At 38.5% G+C, this 18,812-nt stretch overlaps 1 protein-coding gene across 3 annotated transcripts; it reads right to left on the bottom strand.

Moving 5' to 3' along the window:
- Positions 1-238: 238 nt before the first annotated feature.
- On the bottom strand, positions 239-18,812 carry LOC117996729 (spatacsin). Of its 3 annotated transcripts, none has more exons than XM_069509558.1 (16): positions 18,564-18,812; positions 18,301-18,485; positions 14,291-14,461; positions 13,182-13,425; positions 10,538-12,411; positions 10,075-10,245; positions 9,687-9,878; positions 8,431-8,713; positions 7,171-8,103; positions 6,752-6,909; positions 5,658-5,819; positions 4,368-4,904; positions 3,609-3,806; positions 2,066-2,583; positions 903-1,049; positions 239-567 (listed from the first exon to the last, which is right to left on the bottom strand). In XM_069509558.1, the coding sequence occupies exons 2-16, from the start codon at positions 18,475-18,477 to the stop codon at positions 495-497; spliced, it is 5,838 nt and encodes a 1,945-aa protein (XP_069365659.1). In that variant the 5' UTR covers positions 18,478-18,485; positions 18,564-18,812; the 3' UTR covers positions 239-494. The 3 variants fall into 3 exon arrangements, with proteins under 3 accessions (XP_069365659.1, XP_034840760.1, XP_069365660.1); XM_034984869.2 differs by having other exon boundaries at positions 18,597-18,812; XM_069509559.1 differs by having other exon boundaries at positions 18,609-18,812.

Below are 18,812 nucleotides of genomic sequence, written 5' to 3'. Positions count from 1 at the left end.
CCTCTATCATTTATATGGGGTTACATAACAGAGAGAGCGCTCGCTATACCTGCTAACTTTTTCCACGGATAGGGTACCTATAGTTTTTGCAGTGGACCGCTCGATCGGTCTGTGTAGGTTTTTCAACGATCAACTAATCGAGCTTGCTGTGTATGGCCACTCTACATTGTTGAAGGACTGCTTTATATACTCAGGGCGATATCGATTTATCGAGATTGGTCTTTAATAATACAAAACGTAGATAATAGAAGTTTTATTTATAAACTACAAAGCTATAAAAATATGTTTCTCTCAGTCAATACAGAATATCACAGCTATACACTTAACTTATTTATAATATATTAGACATGAATATCATCATAAATGTCGTCAATTTTACTAAAGCTTATAAATAAAGAGTATGAATACGTTAAAATTCTAACTTTGGAATATAAACTCTATTTATATGATATTTAGAGTGAGATCTTATAAACGTTAGCGTTTTTGGCCCAATATCATCTAATCAGGGTACACAATTCTGTCATAGCCGCCTGAGATATGGGGGTTCTCTTCTTTTCGGATTTATACCTGAAAAGTACAAAACTATAAAGTTTTGGTCAAACTGACGAATGCGGCACAGAAATTAGCACGAAGTAGATATAATCTGGCATTAAACAGTCGCTTCAATACTGAGTGAACATACGTATCACAAATTTCGTCACTGGCAGTAAGCGAAAACGTGGCCGAGTGGTCAAGGCATCGGGCGCGAACCCAGAAGATGCAGGTTCGATTCCTGCCGGTTACGCAATTTTTGATATGTATTTAAAATTATTTAACAAAGTGATCCTATAAGGGTTCCTTTTTTCTCTGGGGATATACAGAACCCTAAATACTACGATTTAAAAGTGAAATTAAAGTCGTACCTGTTTATAAAGTCGTGTACTATGTCGGGTCGATAAGTCGCCATATCGCGCAGGTAAGCCTGATCGTTTGTCAGTGCACGTCGGTAAGCCAGCTCACGCCACACGGAGTTCCCGCTGCTCGATAGAAGTACCAGTCCCTCCATGAAGCTAGAGAAAATTTGATTTGGTTTTAACATTGCTATGAGTTTACTGGGAATCATCAAGCTTTTTTTTTCTATCCATACTAATATTATAAATGCGAAAGTGTGTCTGTCTGTCTGCTAGCTTTTCACGGCTCAACCGTTCAACCGATTTTGACGAAATTTGGTACAGAGGTAGCTTGCAATTCGGGGAAGGACATAGGCTACTTTTTATCCCGGAAAATTTAAGAGTTCGCATAAGATTTTTAAAAACCTAAATCCACGCGTACGCGAAGTCGCGGGCATCAGCTAGTTTTTAATATTAGCCAAGTTTATTATGCTGATTAATATATTCCTCTTTCCCCTCCAACTTAGCGTAAAGCTTGTGCTAGGAGTAGGTACGAAAATAGTGCAACAGGTGGAGTTTGAATCGGCGACCTTTCGAATTTCAGTCCGATCCTTTAACGTTGAGCTATCGAGGCTCTTAAGTCTAACCTAAAGGATTAACGAAGAAGACAGATTTTACAGATTTTTCAAAAACAAATTTTCAATAAATTTTTAACTAGCTGTTGCCCACGACTTCGTTTCCTGGATAAAAAGTAGCCTATATCACTCTCCAGGCCTTTAACTATAATCACCCAAAAAATTATGTCAATCTGTTGCTCCATTGTGATGTGATTCGAAGCCAATGGGCACTGGGCAGTGATCATTGATCAAATAGTGTAAACAACTAGATGATGCCCGCGACTTCATCCGCGTGGATTTAGGTTTTCAAAAATCCCGTGGGAGCTTTAATTTTCCGGGATAAAAAGTTAGCCTATGTCCTTCCCCAGGATGCAAGTTATCTCTGTACCAAATTTCGTCAAAATCGGTCGATAGGATGGGCCGTGAAAAGCTAGCACAGAGACAGACAGACAGACACACATTGATTATTAGTGTTCCAAAAAAGGTACTTTATATTTAGAAACTTTTTGAAAGGCTTTTTTTACATGCATAACAGCTATTTTAATACTGATACCCATGAAATTTAAGTTACATACATACCTTAAATATTCTGAAACAAGGCTGTACGTCTGTTCAGTGCTTCTATTAAGAATGAGTCGCGTCGGCGATGCGTTCAGAAGAGATATTTGCAGCGCTATCTTTTGCGCGAGGTTGGCCATTTCTCCCGCAAATCCCGTACAACCCCCTTGAAGGTAAAGCTCACAAGCATCATTGCAATGATTCAATGCCGTATCGAGAAGGGATCTCGTGGGAACATTATCATGGATCATGAGCCAAGCGGGCTGAGATTGTCTACGAGAAGTTTTGGACACATCACTGGCCATTTTCTCCAAATCATCTATCAGATCATTGGCCTGTTTCTTCTTAACGTGCGCAGCTTCCGAGTACATGTTGAAGTGTAGCGCAACCATTATGTATGTGTCCGTGTCGCCTGGACAGTGCGTCTTTAGGAAGTCGAGCAAGCCGTGCTTGAACTCAGCGATCTTGTCCTGCTGCTGGCCCAGCATGTAGTCGAACTGGCCGAGGAGGAATTCAAATTGGTGGTTTTCGCGTAATGCCTGAAAAATTTCAAACTTTTATAATATCTCAAAATATAATGCATTCATCATGATCAACCCATCGCCGGCTCACTACAGAGCAGAGTGAGAAGGGTTTTGGCCATAGTCTACCACGCTGGCCAAGTGCGGATTGGCAGACTTCACACACCTTTGAGAACATTATGGAGAACTCTCAGGCATGCAGGTTTCCTCACGATGTTTTCCTTCACCGTTAAAGCAAGTGATATTTTAATTACTTAAAAACGCACATAACTCCGAAAAGTTAGAGGTGCGTGCCCGGGATCGAACCCCCGACCTCCGATTGGAAGGCGGACGTCCTAACCACTAGGCTACCACAGCTTCTTATAATGCATTGCCAGATTAAATTAGAATAATTTGCGGTATTCAGGAGTAAAATATTTCGTTACGACCACAATGGGCCATCATCACCAACCCATCGTCAGCCCACTACAAAGCACGGTCTCCTTACAGAATGTGAAGGGTTTTAGCCATAGTCCACCACGCTGTCCAAGTGCGGATTGGCAGACTTCACACACCAGAACTCTCAGACATGCAGGTTTCCTCACGACGTTTTCTATTGTGTTCTTATAATGCATCCATACTTCCATACTAATATTATAAATGCGAAAGTGTGTCCGTCTGTCTGCTAGTTTTTCACGGCCCAACAGTTTGGGTACCGAGTTAGCTTACATTTCGGGGAAGGACATACTTTTTATACCGGAAAATTAAACAGTTCCCACGGGATTTTCAAAAATCTAAATCCACGCGAATGAAGTCGCGGTCATCATCTAGTATTACACAAGTGTAAAAACTGTGCACTTGTATTTAATTGGATGCCCAAAATTCCCTATAATCTAGAATAGGGCACTAGGCGCTAACAAATAATACGTCCAATTAAAAATGAGCATTGAGCCACATCTTTCAACTAATGCCCTAGTCGAAATAGCTCAATGCTCATTTTGTAGCAGTGTTTTTATGCCTGCACTCCATTATGACACATATCTATGAGATATACTCGTATGTACCTGTAAGATATAAGCGCACTCCGTGTAGCGCGCGAGGCCCGTGAGCAGCCGCACCATGAGGCGCCACGAGCGTGCGGCCAACAGCCGCGCGGACAGCGCCTGCGCGGAACGCAGCACCACCGCAATGCCTTCCGTGTCGCACGCGCACGAAAAACACTCGTGCGCGAGAACTAACAACTCGATGGAGATTATGTTCACCTAAAGTAAGAGTTTATTAAAATAAGAAACACATGTGTCTACAGAACACACAGGGTAGACGTGAAACCTCAGTAAACTAAATTTCGGGAATATGCAGAGTATCAGGAGGAGGGTGATTGTAGGGTTTATTTAAGTGTCATACGTACACGAAAACCACTCTTGAGCGGAAACTAACAACACGGTCGAGATTGTGTTAACCCAAAATATGATTCACCATTTGTGTCAGTTTTAAAATACATAACGTCAGTGAAGTTCTAACAATGCGAAAAATTTCGTGAACACATTTTAATTTTTTTTTGTGATGTAACCACAAATTCACGGTTTTCGAATTTATTCCTTTACTTGTGCTATAAAACCTACCTATCTACCAAATTTCATGATTCTAGGGCAACGGGAACTACCCTATAGGTTTTCTTGACAGACACAACGGACAGACAGACAACAAAGTGATCCTATAAGGGTTCCTTTTTTCCTTTTGAGGTACGGGCCCCTAAAAATCAATCTATGTAAGTAATACAGATGAGAAGATTAGCATAGCAAGCAATTCTAAATTATATTCACCTGTTTCGTCGATAATTTGGCACCCTTGGTGATCTTCCGAATATTCGACTTGACTTCGTATCTAATATGAACATTGCTTCGAGAAATCACGTCGAACAAGTTTCTCCTAGAGTCACGTGACATCTTGTTACCAGCGTTATAGACCGTGGAAACTGAGTACACCGATTCCGTTTCTGCAGACATAAGCGTGCCTTCTTCGGTCATGATCGATTCTACTTCATCGCCTTCCACGTTTTGATACTCTTCGTCGATCAAAGTTTCTACATCGAGACAGCTATCGTCCAAACTATTTTCAGGAATCTTCAAAGCTCCCGTTGCTTTATAAATCTTTTGGAAAGCCATTAAATGGTCAAGAATCAATCGACCGATTTGACTGCAAGCGTCTGGCCGCATGTTTAAAAACATTTCGACATCTGAATCGAGGATGTAGCCCCACAGAGTGTACTGAAAGTGTTCTTTTTGTCTGAATGTGGAAGTTTTCAGTAGGTGTGGAGATATTATCGCAGCTACCATCTCCCGGCACAAGTATTCTGCAATCTTTAAATCAACAGCAGTTAAAAAAGAGCATTCCAGACTTGAAAGTATTTTAAGTTATTAGGTCACGATTTTCTCTAAAATTAGAGCTTTTTTCTTTGGCGCTACCGGTCTCCGGTCGATATAACTATAGTATTATCTTATATCAGTACTCTTATTATAAATGCGAAAGTGTGTTTGTTTGTTGGTTTGTCACTCAATCACGTCGCAACGAAGCAACGGATTGACGTGATTTTTTGCACGGGTATAGTCAAAGACCTGGAGAGTTACATAGGCTACTTTTATCCCGGAAAACCAAAAAGTTCCCGTGGGATTGTTAAAAACCTAAATCCACGCGGACGAAGTCACGGGCGACAGCTAGTCCCATAATAATTTCGAAACTAAATTCAATGATCTCCTTACTAAGTAATTTATTATTATTGGGAATTCGACTCATACTCATTCAAAATTCATGTATCACTTTCAGTCACAATTTTTGTCATCCTAAATTTTCTTCAAGTTAAGTTAAGTATCTCGAGTGAAGTAATAATAAAATTTTGTAGGGGGATAAACGTACTTTGAAATGATTGTACAGTACGCGGCCAAAAGTAATGTACATCGGCCTTTAGAATGACATTTCAGCGTTGTCTCTGTCACTCATTCCTATATGAAGTTGTGTCGGTCTCAACGACAGGGACAACGCTTTACAAATCCGCTATCTCCTTCTAAAGGTCGATGTACATTACTTTCGGCCGCGTACTGTAACTACATACTTACTTGTTTAGACAGTATGTTGAAAGTGCGGAAGACGAGATTCGCCAACGACATTCGAGCTCTGCCACTGACCAAGTTTATGAAGTCCAAGGGACGGCTTTGGTACTTCAGCACTGATGCATAATCCCAGCCGATTTGTAGTGCGATTCGGAAGTAGCTTGCTATCTACAATCACCCAGATAATTATAAAGCCTCAATAGCTCAACCGGTAAAGGAGTGGACTGAAAACCGAAAGGTCGACGGTTCAAACCCCGCCCGTTGCACTATTGTCGTACCTACTCTTAGCACAAGCCTGACGCTTAGTTAGAGAGGAAAGGGGAATATTAGTCATTTAACATGGCTAATATTCTTAAAAAAAAATTACAGAATTAAGTGATTTCAATAATCCTTTTAAATTGGGTTTTGGAAGGGATGGTTTTAATTTTAAGCAATAGGACGTGATGGACAAGCGCTGCTCTGGTGATATAGAGGAAAGATAGGAGATGAGTTTACCCGATAGAATGAGGCGTTTATTAAATTTTAGCGCTGTGCAAGCAAAATTGAACTTTATAACGAAGTAACAAGAGTCGCTATTTATAAAACTTTTTTGCGGATTGATCCTTCTGTACCTGGGAGGTACTATCAGTAGTCTGTGATGATGTTAAGAAAGCAAACCAGTCAAGTGCGAGTCGGACACGCACACGTAGGATTCCGTACCATCGCACAAGATATATATAACACTTTTATGTGCAACACTGCAAGTTAAAGACGGACATGGTCTTTAACTTGCAGCTATTTAAGTAAACTAATTTATTTGTTCATGAACACATTTTTTTTGATGTAACTACAAATCCATGGTTTTCGGATTTTTTCCTTTACTTGTGCTATAAGACCTACCTGCCTGCCTGCCAACCTAAATTTCGTGATTCTAGGTCAACGATAAGTAAGTACCTACCCTGTATATAGGTTTTAATTTAATTTCCTTTTCTTGACAAACACGACAGATAGTCAGACAACGAAGTGATTTCATAGAGACTCTTTTTCTTTTGAGGTACGGAACCCTAAAAAAAGGAAATCAACGCAAACAGACATACTGAGAAGTGGCTGCCTCAAATTACCTGTTTAGCGACGGAGAGGCCACTACGGACAGCAAGAGCTTCCAACGCAGACAGGCGGTCCGCTTCCTCGCGCGCCGCCAGGTGAGGCACGCTATCACCATCTTGTCTTTCTTGTATCACGACCAACTCTTCGAAACTAGTTTCGGACGCCTCTGAAACTGTCAACGAACACGATTTACCATTTCAGACATTCGTAAAGAAACGGTTGATTAGAAACGGGTAAAAGGAAAACCTCACTGACTTACTAACTGATCTATCTATCGACGCACACCTCAAACTACTGGACTGATCGGGCTACAATTTGGTATGCAGACAGTTGTTTCTGCGCTTTTTTTTCGCTTTTTATGGTTATGTGACTTTTACCGTAAAGAACAAGCTGAAAATTTTGTAAAAAACAAAATCCATTTAACGTAGCTTACCAGTCAACTTGTTTTGAAGTGTAGGCGAGGATATCACCAATCGCAGTTCCTGTGGCAACTCGTACGGCGAACTAGTACCCTCGGCCAATCGTAGACATGTCCTAATAATTTGCACGGGACACACGGGAGACCCATATCGGTATTCCTCGGGCGGTTTATACAACGCGGCCAACCGGAAGCCTTCCACGAGTAATTTCAACTCTAACAACTCACTGACAGCTCTTTTCCAGCGTTCTACGTCTTCGAGGTATTCCAACAGTTCGACGTTCTCTATATTCACCACATCCGATTCCACCTCGATCTCGTGTAAGGTCAACGAGAAAGGTTTTTCTTCGTGTACCAAATCAACTTTTTGGGAATACGTGAGATCTTTCTGGCCTTTGAGAACAAAGCTAACTGTACCCTGATAGTCTTTGAATGCAATGTTTACTTTACAACGTAAATACGCGTCCCACATTTCATGTTCAATTTCTTCCCTCTTCTCACCATATACACGGTTTTCTTCAAACCAACTCATAATCACTCTGTAGGCATAGAACTTTTGTTCGAAGTCTTCAACATAAACGGCAACTCTCGAGAGAAACTCAATCGCCCTGTTAAAAGTAACGCCAGCTTCCTTAAAGGCCTCACTACACTGAGCTATGATATATGTTATATCTTCATTATAAACAACCAAGTCATCTTCAATTATGCCTGTCAGTCTTGTGCACTTTTTATCCCATTCGGCTATCAAAATTTCGTCAACTGGTAATGCTGCTAGTTTAGCAATTTGCAAAGCTACATCGTAACTACCTTCGCGAGTGTAAATTTCTACGCGTTCTAGAAAATAGGCTGGCGCATCATCTCCCAGCATCCTTGAAATATTCATCACAGATGATGTCTCCATTGTTATTTTAAAAATTTCATATAACATTGTGAAATCTGGCGATTGCACTAAAATAAAAAGATAAATATACCTATAGGTGCGCCACAGGTCGAGATGGCAATCGGGGAGGGAACGCCACGCACAGCCCCGCACTAACCCAGTGCGGGCGAGCGCGGGTGACGTGCGGATGAGCGGGGCGTCCCCCCGCCTCATACCGCGGTCCGCGATTGTTATTTCGATTTGTCGCGGACCATACACAATTCATATTTAGGTTACATAATCCTCGAAAATCTAGGGTTTTAGTGGAGTTCTAATAACAAAATGCAATATCACGTAAAACAAAGAACTTTAGTATATGTCTTGCTTTAAATTACCAGCAGTGTAAACGTACTTACCAATAAGATCTTTACCGAAGCGGGCTTCAGCTAAGCATTTCAAGAATTCCTTTTGATGATAAGGCATGTCAAAATTGTGCATAAGTGTTATGTTAACTAGAGCCACGGCTATTCTCTGCAGGGAGTCTTTGGACAGGTCAGACGGCAGACCGCTCGCGTCCACGCTGTACCGACGTTGGCATATTTGGAGGAAACTGGTCAAGTACTTGTTAGTCTCCGAATCAAAGGTTAGACGTCGTATACAGCGATAGAGAAACGATGTCAAAATCGCTAAGGGGCTTTCCTGTATGAAAAACAATGATATTATGAAGTATAATTTAGAGAAACTGGCGCGGTATCATTACGTGTGAAAAATTTTCTATGCACGGATTAAGAGTTCAATCCCGATTAATATTAGAAATATCTGATACTAGCTTCTACCCGCGACTTAATCTGCATTGAAGAGACAGAAGAATTTTAGTAGAATCCTTTGTTTTTCCCATTTTTAAGCTTTGTACTAAATTAAAGTGGTCCAAAAAATTCAATGGAAAATTAACAAATCAAAAGACACATTCGGATTTGTAAAAAAATAGATGACGCCCGCGACCTTGCCTGGATTTAGTAGTTGGTATTTAAATATACAGTGGGAATTCTTTGGTTTTCCGAGACAGGAAATACTATACGGCGTTCACAGAATGCAAGTTATCTCTGTTCGAATTTCATCAAAATCGGTTGAACAGATGGGCGGTAAAAAGGTAACAGACAAACAAACACACTTTCGCATTTATGATATTAGTTGGATATAGTCATAGTATGTGAGTATGAACTCACATACTTTGACTTTGACAATCTAATAGAAATTGAACATTCGAATAAGAATTGAACAATAGAAAAGCAATCTATTTTTCGATTGATCAATTGTTAAATAACGCATGGGTCTGCGAGAAAAGAATCGGAAATAGAATCGATTTGCGCAATTAATTTAGATTTGCGATTGTTTCGTTTCAGACCGTGCGCTCCGCGTTCGTAGACTTCACAATCGAAAAACTTATTACAATTGAAGATCGATATTTATTCGACTGTTTTTTAGTGAAGACAAATAGATTGTACAATTGTTCGATTCATTCGATTGTTTTTTTGTAACAATCGCCTATCGCTAGTTCACACCATAGCATGTCGAGGCGCGCTCTGATTGGTCAACGTTGCGCCAAACTACGTTGCAACTTGCAACACACCACGACACAGTAGGTAGGTATTGTGTTTGCGTCATATTTTACCGGCATAAATATCAGCATGGACTCATGGAGAGTGGTAATGTAGCCTTCGACGAGACATATTTCAGCAACTTTTTGGAACAACTGAGCCGGCACGTTCTGCGCAATCACCGTTTGCAGAGCCTCTCGACTGCGCTCGTTTGGCTCCAAGGACGATAATATCCAGTGAGCCCAGAGCATGTCTACTGCATTTGGCTAAAAATAAGAACTTTAATTGTTACAAAAAAAGATTATACAGTAAACATACACTATTATTACATGAAGCCATATACTATAGAGGGTTTTAACTATGTACATAATATTACCTCTTGCATATTCGATTAGATATTAGTGATTTTTGCTGGTATTAGGTATAGTGCCAAAGTGCTCGGCGGGAAGTCTAAGATCTTACTTCGTAACAGCTAGCGAGGAGCACCAGCAAGGGCTCCCGGTACAGGTCAGCGGCCCGCAGCAAGGCGGCCGGGGGGTCCTCCGGCCCGTGGCAGGCCGCGGCGACCTCCCACAGCTCCCGGCCCATGTAGGTGCTCGGCGGGAAGTCAAACACCACACTCTGAGTTGGGCTCTGAAATGTGAAAATCCTCGCAATAATCTCGATTTAGTTTTTTAGTAATCCTCGCAATAATCTCGATTTAGTTTTTTAGTAAACATATATTAAAAAGTAAACAAACACATATATAACTTAGGCATAAAATTTGTTGAATTATCTAGTATATAGTATAGAGTTAGATATAGTTAAAATCAGACTCCCACGGAAAAACAGAAATTCTAGGACTAAGATAGAAGGTAAGTATAAAGATATAAAGTACAAGCCGTCGTAATTCATCGCTTTTGGAATCTTACACATGTACACTTACTGTTTCAACTGAATTAAGCCTTGTGAGTCTCCTTTGTCCATTACTGGAATTGGATTTTTGTTCTTTATCGTCTTCTGCACTTTTGTGAACCATTATGTATTTTAAATGTTCAGCGTATGATGTCTTTTCAAAGTCCTGCGATAATTGTAACATTTGGGTCAAAGGATATCTAAACACATCGCCGAATAACAAGAAGTTGAACCAAGAACCGTTTCGTACAAATTCCCTTAGCTGCATTTCTGGTAATTGTAAATTGTGCAACATCGCAAACTTAACCATTGTTTGAGATTCGTATAATACTAAAGACATATCATGCTTTCCACTTGCTTCTTGAATTTCTCTCAATTTACAAGACGTTATTTCTTCCAAATATTTGAGAATAGTTTTAGCAGTTTCGTCATTGTTCTGGATCAATTTTATCATGAACTCATTAATTATTTTATTAGCTTCGTTCTCAGGAAATCCTTTACGGTGCACGAGATGGTATTTTATCATCTTAGTAGCCGATACGTGAACTCTGCATCTGGTGGGATTGCATCCGATCATCGCAACAAAAGAAATGGCGCAAGCAGTCAATGCAGTATCAAACCAATTTTGAAGTGCTAAAGCGTGTGCTTCGCAACAAGCACTTTTAATACTCTTTTCTTGTAGTCGATTGTATATTTGGTACTGCTGAGACACGAAAGCTTGGCTGGCATTGCAAGGACGATATTGCTTTAAATAATACGTATGATTTAATTTTGCATCATATCCATACCTTTTCATAAGTTTTTCATTGGCAAAATCTGGCATATCTACTGTTCTCTGAGTGAGTGCTTTTAGACCATGTACATCTACTTCATTCGATATAAGGCTTCCTAAACTGCGGCGATCTGTTTTATCAGGTAGCTGATTGTTGCTGTTTATATTTATTATTTGGAATTCAAATATCTTGGAAACGTCTAGACCCCGATATCCAGAAAGCAATTGATAGACGTTCACATCCCTACACTCATACATTTCGTTTTCACTGGCATGTTTTTTGTAAACATTATACAAATGTGGATGTTTATGTTTGTAGCCTTTATTTGGCAACTTAAAGTCTTTAAACTCCAAAAACTGTTCCTTTGAAAATATATCAAACAAATTCAGGTTATCTTCCAATAAAATCATACCTAACACCAAATGGGGATTAGCAGAAATATAGTTTTCGATATCATCCTTCGCTATTTGTTGACAGGTTTTATACACTGGCACCACATGGCTCTGCCTATCAGAAGTTTGTTCAATACTTTTGAATAACAGCCACAATTCGATGCAATCCTTAGCCTCCTGTTCCACCTCTGATAAATCTATATCTAGTATGTGACCCTCAATACAAATGGTCAAAACTTTATAAAGTTTATTTTTTACAAAGTATTTCGCCAATTCTAAATAGAATTCTTGCATACTCATTGTGGCACAGGATTCGGAAAAAATATCATCGATTAATTTCAAATTTTGAGTTCTCGCTAGCCTTGCAATTATTTGGTATAAATCCTTTTTTTCATTCTCTACAATTATACCGTAAGAAGCCAAAGTGTCGTATATACACATTTTCGTATATTCAAAACAAGTGGTGTTAGAAATGATTTCTATCATTTCTGTTGAAATAGGCCACTTGCGAAATATTTCGTCTAAGGCATCAAGCACTTCATTAGTGAAGCCTTTGGTGTCAACATGCAAGAGTTTTTGTACAAAATTGTCATTATTAAAAAAATTGTAGCGTGCGTTCATGTCCCGCACCACTTCAGACATCTGGACGTTGATCCAACGAACAAGAATCATAGATTTGTTGTGATCTACCAAATAGTTCCACATGTTGAGAGGTGTAGAAAAATCCAGCAGAGAAAATTCTGTAACAATGATAACATTATGAACGCCATTAGTGCATGAAATCAATTTGTAGGCATGTGTTAGAAGAAATAACTGAAATAATAACTGTGAAATAACCGATTAAAGCTCAAAAGATTACACCATACAAGGGCCAGAACTTGCATCAGAACTATAGTTTTATGTCAAATATTAATTAATTCATAGAATGACAGGGCACAATCTTATTGGTTATAGTTCAGCCATGCATGATGCAGCAATATAATTGGAAATAGGTGGTTTAGAGAAAATTAGAATGGAAAAAATATATTTATTTATTGCAAGATTCGTATTCGTTTTCGTAAAAATACGATTCGAAGTGGCCGTCATACAGAACGTGCATACGACTTCCAACGCTTGTGCACTCATCTGGTTCGTATTTTGACGGAACCGTATAAAACGAAGCAAATTAGTGCACAAGCGTACTTAAATTTTTATGATGACCACTACGAATAGTATTTTTACGAAAATTAACACGAACGAGTGCACAAACGCCTTTACGCTTGAAAACGATCATCTCTATATATGTATAAAAATGAATCGCTAAATGTGTTGCTGATCGCAAATCTCGAGAACAGCTGAACCGATTTTGCTAATTTTTTTTTTAATAATATTCCTTGAAGTACGAGGATGGTTCTTACGGAGAGAAAAATTTTAATCGACTGTTAGGCAGTACGAAGTTCGGCGGGGCAGCTAGTGCTTAATAAAAAGCAATGATGAGCTCTATGTTACAATTACAATTTGTGTAACTCACCAAATGTGTCAAAGAATAATGCAGTTGCAATCTTGCATTTCCAATCAGGGGGATATTTTTCTATATTCTCGATTGTCAGTGCCTTAATTTCACTTTCATTTACAAATACTCTGTTGCTTCCAATACCAAACACTTTGTTTTGTTTGAAGGTACCATCAACTTCAAACGACTTTTCCAGATAGCGAAGTAAATTCCAATGCCTTTTGAAATTTTCCCACCTATTCAAATTTTCACTTTTCATATCCTTAGAAATAAGGAAAAAATATCTTTTATTGACACACAATAATTATGAAACAAAAAATGAACCTTGGTGTTACCTACACTTAAAAATTTAATTTAAATGTGTCATGACTTTAATAATAGCAATAGAGTTACCTACTGATCTTATTATTCTATCTATCTATCTCTATTACAGACAGTAGATTTACTAAGTTTTCCCTAGGTTTTGCCTTTATTTGCCTAAATTTAGACCTAGTTCTATCCCAGTTTTCAGTGGATAAATTTTGTTTATTTAACATTACTGCATTTAACTATAACTATAGTATGCGACAGGTCGAGATGGCAATCAGGGTCTGAGACGGGGGAAAACCTCGCACACCCGCACGTCATCCGCGCTCGCCCGCACTGGGTTAGCGCGGGGGGTGTGCGGTGCGTTCCCTCCCTGATTGCCATCTCGACCTGTCAAGTATTGTTTGTCACAGCCCAGTTCTTCTTCTTCATTCTGGGCTGGTTTCCGCACTTAAACGTTTCCGTCTGTTGTGCGTTATACACAACAGACCAGTTTATCGAAATCTTTTTACCAACTGATCAGCTGCAGGGCTAGAAGTAAATTTTGTGTTCTCATAGCATAGATGATGTCCAGCCTTTGAAGATTGAAAACAATTACATATATCCACACTAAACCTGGTGAAAGTGTGTCTATCTGTCTGCCCTCTTTTTATGGCTTCTGTGTTTAATGATTTTGACAAAATTTGGTAGACAGCATTCCAGCGAGGGACAGACATAATCTACTTTTTGTCCTGTAAATCAAAGAGTTCCCACAGGATTTTTCAAAACCACATGGACAAAGTCACAGGCAACCTTTATAATATAAATAATTGAATGAATACCTTGGACAGTTTTTGCAAGTTTTCCACAATGAAATCTCTATATTCAATTTCTGGTGATGTCTCTGCAAGAACCATTAAATGTTCTTCTGAATTTATATTGCATTTATTTAAAATGTGAAGAACTTTATATATTTGCTTTCGCATTAGCAGCTGGACTGTCCATGCTTTGACCTGAAAAAAGCATAATTTTAAGCTAGCTCTCCACAAGTACAAGCATGCTTCATCCTAATGCTAATCCTACTAATACTATAAATGTGAAAGTGTGGATGTTTGGATGTTTGTTACTCAATCACGCAAAAACGGCTGAACGGATTTGGATGAAATTTGGAATGGAGAAAGATTATACCCTGGATTAAAACATAGGCTACTTTTCATCCCGGAAAATTAAAGAGTTTCCGCGGGATTTTGAAAAATGTAAATCCACGCAGACGAAGTCGCGGGTATCAGCTAGTAGTTCTTATTTTTAATAGTAGAGACTAGAGACGGATTATAGTATAATCTAACTAAGATCTATAAATACACATATAAAAGGATAAGCTGACTGACTGACTGATCTATCAACACACAGCTCAAACTACTGGACAGATCGGGCTGAAATTTGGCATGCAGATAGCTTTTATGATATAGACATCCGCTAAGAAAGGATTTTTGAAAATTCAACCCCGAAGAGGATAAAATAGGGGTTTGAAGTTTGTGTAGTACACGCAGACCAAGTCACGTGCACATGCTAGTTTTAATATAAACCTGATATTATTGAGCTTTTTTTGACAAGTGATATCAATTATAACTACTCAAAAATAACAGGCTCAAATATCTGTTATTGAGATATGTAGTGGCCGTATGGTAATAATTAAATGCGGCAACGGTGAAAGATGTTTATTGAGAGCCGGCTTATGATCTACTCTCCCTTATGGACTAACAATAACAATAAATAAATCTTACATACTATTGTTTAAATCTTATTGCTTAACTACCTAACCTACATAATTTTGCATCACCTCTCTTTCAATCCGATGTGCAGGCAACCTACTTCGATATATTGAGGAGTTGCATTTTTATGTTACAGCTAATATGAACATGCTACGTTTAAACTGTCAATTCGTACATATTACAACTCCCCTGAAAATGTATGCGGTTACCCCTCCCCTTAAAAGAAAAAAATGTTAGACGCTACATCGAATCAGAAGAAAAGATGATGACAATCACAAAAATAAAATCTAATGCTAAATAAAATTAAATTATGTAAGGAAACATTTTTTTTAGTTACTTCCTGTGCTTAAAGTGCAATTTATCTTATCTCTCACTTCGTATGGGCATACTTTCAACCTTACTTATAAATAGAAAAATCGTAATCTATTAAGTGCAGTCAAGGATTTAACTTTTACAAAAGTTTCGAAAAAATCCCATCATATGTAATAAAATAATCTCAAAATAGCATCATAGGTATTAGATATGTATAAGCTGAGGTATCGATTTCACAAATCGACTTCAAAAGATTCTATAACCTATCAAATAGTCGTCATCATAAGTATACAGCTGTCGTTTTAGCATCGTCGTAAGACCTATTATTAAGTAAACATCTCAGGTATTTATATTTCCTGGACAGTCAAAATAAATCTCTCCTAGTCTTCATCTTCCTTTCAAGTTACTTCTTCACATAATACAAATAAATAAACAAATAAACAAATCAACAAACGCGGCGCGTACTCTCTCCTAATAAATATTTAACATAACATGCTTGCAAGCATTTTTCATAAGACTTATAGTCTTCATCAAACTTATTTCTTTCAATAAGTATTTCAATAAACATTCAACTTTTCATAAAAATTCTAGGTCTTTCACTAACACCAGCGCGGTAGATAATGATCAAGAGTCTAGACAAATATATTATAGTTGAATGAGGAGGTACTAAATATGCGCAAAACATCGCGTCCAAATAAATAAATAATAATCATCTTCCTACGTCAGTATGTCTCAATCCCAAAATAAATATTGTATATTTTATACCTATAGCACTTCTACAGCCGAAGGGTGATCAAGCCTTTGGTTTGCAGAGTCCTAATTTGTCAAAGCCGGGTATAGTCTTACATCGTCAAAACTTGCACGAAACTAGACGAAAAACGTCTGTAGGGGAAAAAATTCTCCTTATTTCATATTCATTTCCTTGTATTTGCAAATTGCATCTCGAGCAAAACCATTGTCTCGTATAACAATACAAAATGTTCGGGTACGCGTGTGTCGTTGACCACGCGATGACACCGTTATAATTCTCTGAATTATTATATTTCGATTTTAACACCGAATATTTACGAAAGAAGTAAGTACCTACTTATTCATTTATTAATTATCTATTATTATTTTAAACTATCCTACACACTATATAAAATCTTACAAATGAAGCACGAAGGGAACTTATGAGTAGATAGTGGAGCAAGTATTATTTATTATTTAAAAAAATTACTAATATTCTCCTATCCTATACGTACAAAATTAAATTATCTACCCAAAAAAAAATTACAATACCTACACATTCTACCTATTTGCCCATTACGAGAGATAAATTGCACTTACTTTAACTGTTAGCGACACATTTTATTAATCAATTTCGTGACCGCCGTGTAATCGCCGTCGTCGTCAGGGGTGATTTCGCTCATCAGGTCCGGAGGTCTGGAGTCTGCGCCTCTTCTTTCTTCTTGGTGGGCCGGGAAAACCCTGGACTCCTCGAACTGGGCCGGGAATACCCTGGACACCTCTTAGTTGTGGCCGGGATAACCCTGGACGCACGATGATGCTGGGCCGATCAATGAAGCTTGAGATGTCTTCTGTTCATTATGGATTCATTTTTTTTGGCTTATTTCTTAAAATTAGTGTTTCTTGATTTTTAATACAGGACGTGGAATTAGTTTCTTCTTTTTGTTCTAGCTGAGTCTTGAATATTCTTTTGAAAATTGTGTAGTCTTCTTCTAGATCGGTGCCCAGCCGGTGCACGCACTTAGATTAGGCATGCACCGACTGGCAAGGGTCGCCATGAGATATGTTGTGGCCGTATGGTAATAATTAAATGCGGCAACGGTGAAAGATGTTTATTGAGAGCCGGCTTATGATCTACTCTCCCTTATGGACTAACAATAACAATAAATAAATCTTACATACTATTGTTTAAATCTTATTGCTTAACTACCTAACCTACATAATTTTGCATCACCTCTCTTTCAATCCGATGTGCAGGCAACCTACTTCGATATATTGAGGAGTTGCATTTTTATGTTACAGCTAATATGAACATGCTACGTTTAAACTGTCAATTCGTACATATTACATTATCGCCAATGGCGACTTTTTCAAGTGATACAGCCACGAATTGAAGGTGTAATAGTATTGCTACAAAAAGTCAGTACATTTCTAAAGGCATCACTAGATACCGATAGAGGTCCACTGCTAGACATAGGTTCCTTGTAGGGACTTCTACATGCCAGACTCTTGTGCCACCTGAATGCAGTGGCTCCCTGCAACTTGTTTGATGTACTGTGGACTCAATTAACACAAATAGTACATAAGATGATGATCCACCAGATCAACCCATCTACTACTGAGCACAGGTCTCCTCTCAGAATGAGAAGGGCCATATTCCGCCATGCTGATCCAGTGCAGATTGGCAGAATTCGCATACATTTGAGAACATCATGGAGAACTCTCCTCTTAGCAAGTGATATTTAATCCCTTAAAACGCAAATAACAAAAAAAATTAGGTGTACATGCCCAGCAGTGGCGTGCACAGTGTTCAAAGCCAGGGTAGGCATTAGTTAGGTAGGAACCTGTTTACATGCAGGTCATAATGAAAAATATGCATTGAGCTATTACAACTGGGGTAAGCAGTGCATTTATGCCTCTATGACCTGCACGCCACTGATGCCCAGGATCTAATCCCCAACCTCTAGAATAATAGGCCGACGTCTTAATCACTAGGCTGTCACTGCTGTTTTTGTTTACTAATTAGGTAATGTATCTACCTCTGCCATAAACCAATCTTGTGCTGTAGATTCACTCCAAGAGTTTTTGCTCATTAGATATTTGATTGCAAGATTGATATGAGTTCCCTTTGCGGCAGCCTCTCGAACCATATCCCTCGGCGATTTCTCCTCCCAACAGTTCCAGATAATCTTCTCATTTTGACTCAGCCCTTCCATTGTTTTCACTAAAATTCACAACACATATTCACATGCATTTTATAATAATGCTTAAACATACAGAGCTCATTAATGTGATGCAATACCTAGATGGTAAACAATGCGTATTATATACCAACCAAGCTATTTACATTTACTAGAATCTTGAGCAAACAATAGGTAGGTACAATATAATCCTATTTACACAGATTTCACGATTACTTTATAGTTTTATTATTTTCATTGGAGAAATACAGTCATACATAATTATTTAGATATTCAAATTAATAATTTTTGCACAGTAACATTATTAGTATTTATAAAAAAAATAACAAATTTTTATTTATTTTGTGACA

This window comes from Maniola hyperantus, chromosome 3 (assembly GCF_902806685.2).
Source record: "Maniola hyperantus chromosome 3, iAphHyp1.2, whole genome shotgun sequence".
Lineage (NCBI taxonomy): Eukaryota > Metazoa > Arthropoda > Insecta > Lepidoptera > Nymphalidae > Maniola > Maniola hyperantus.
Note: the sequence above shows the minus strand (reverse complement) of the source record. Positions and strands in the feature narration are given on the sequence as shown.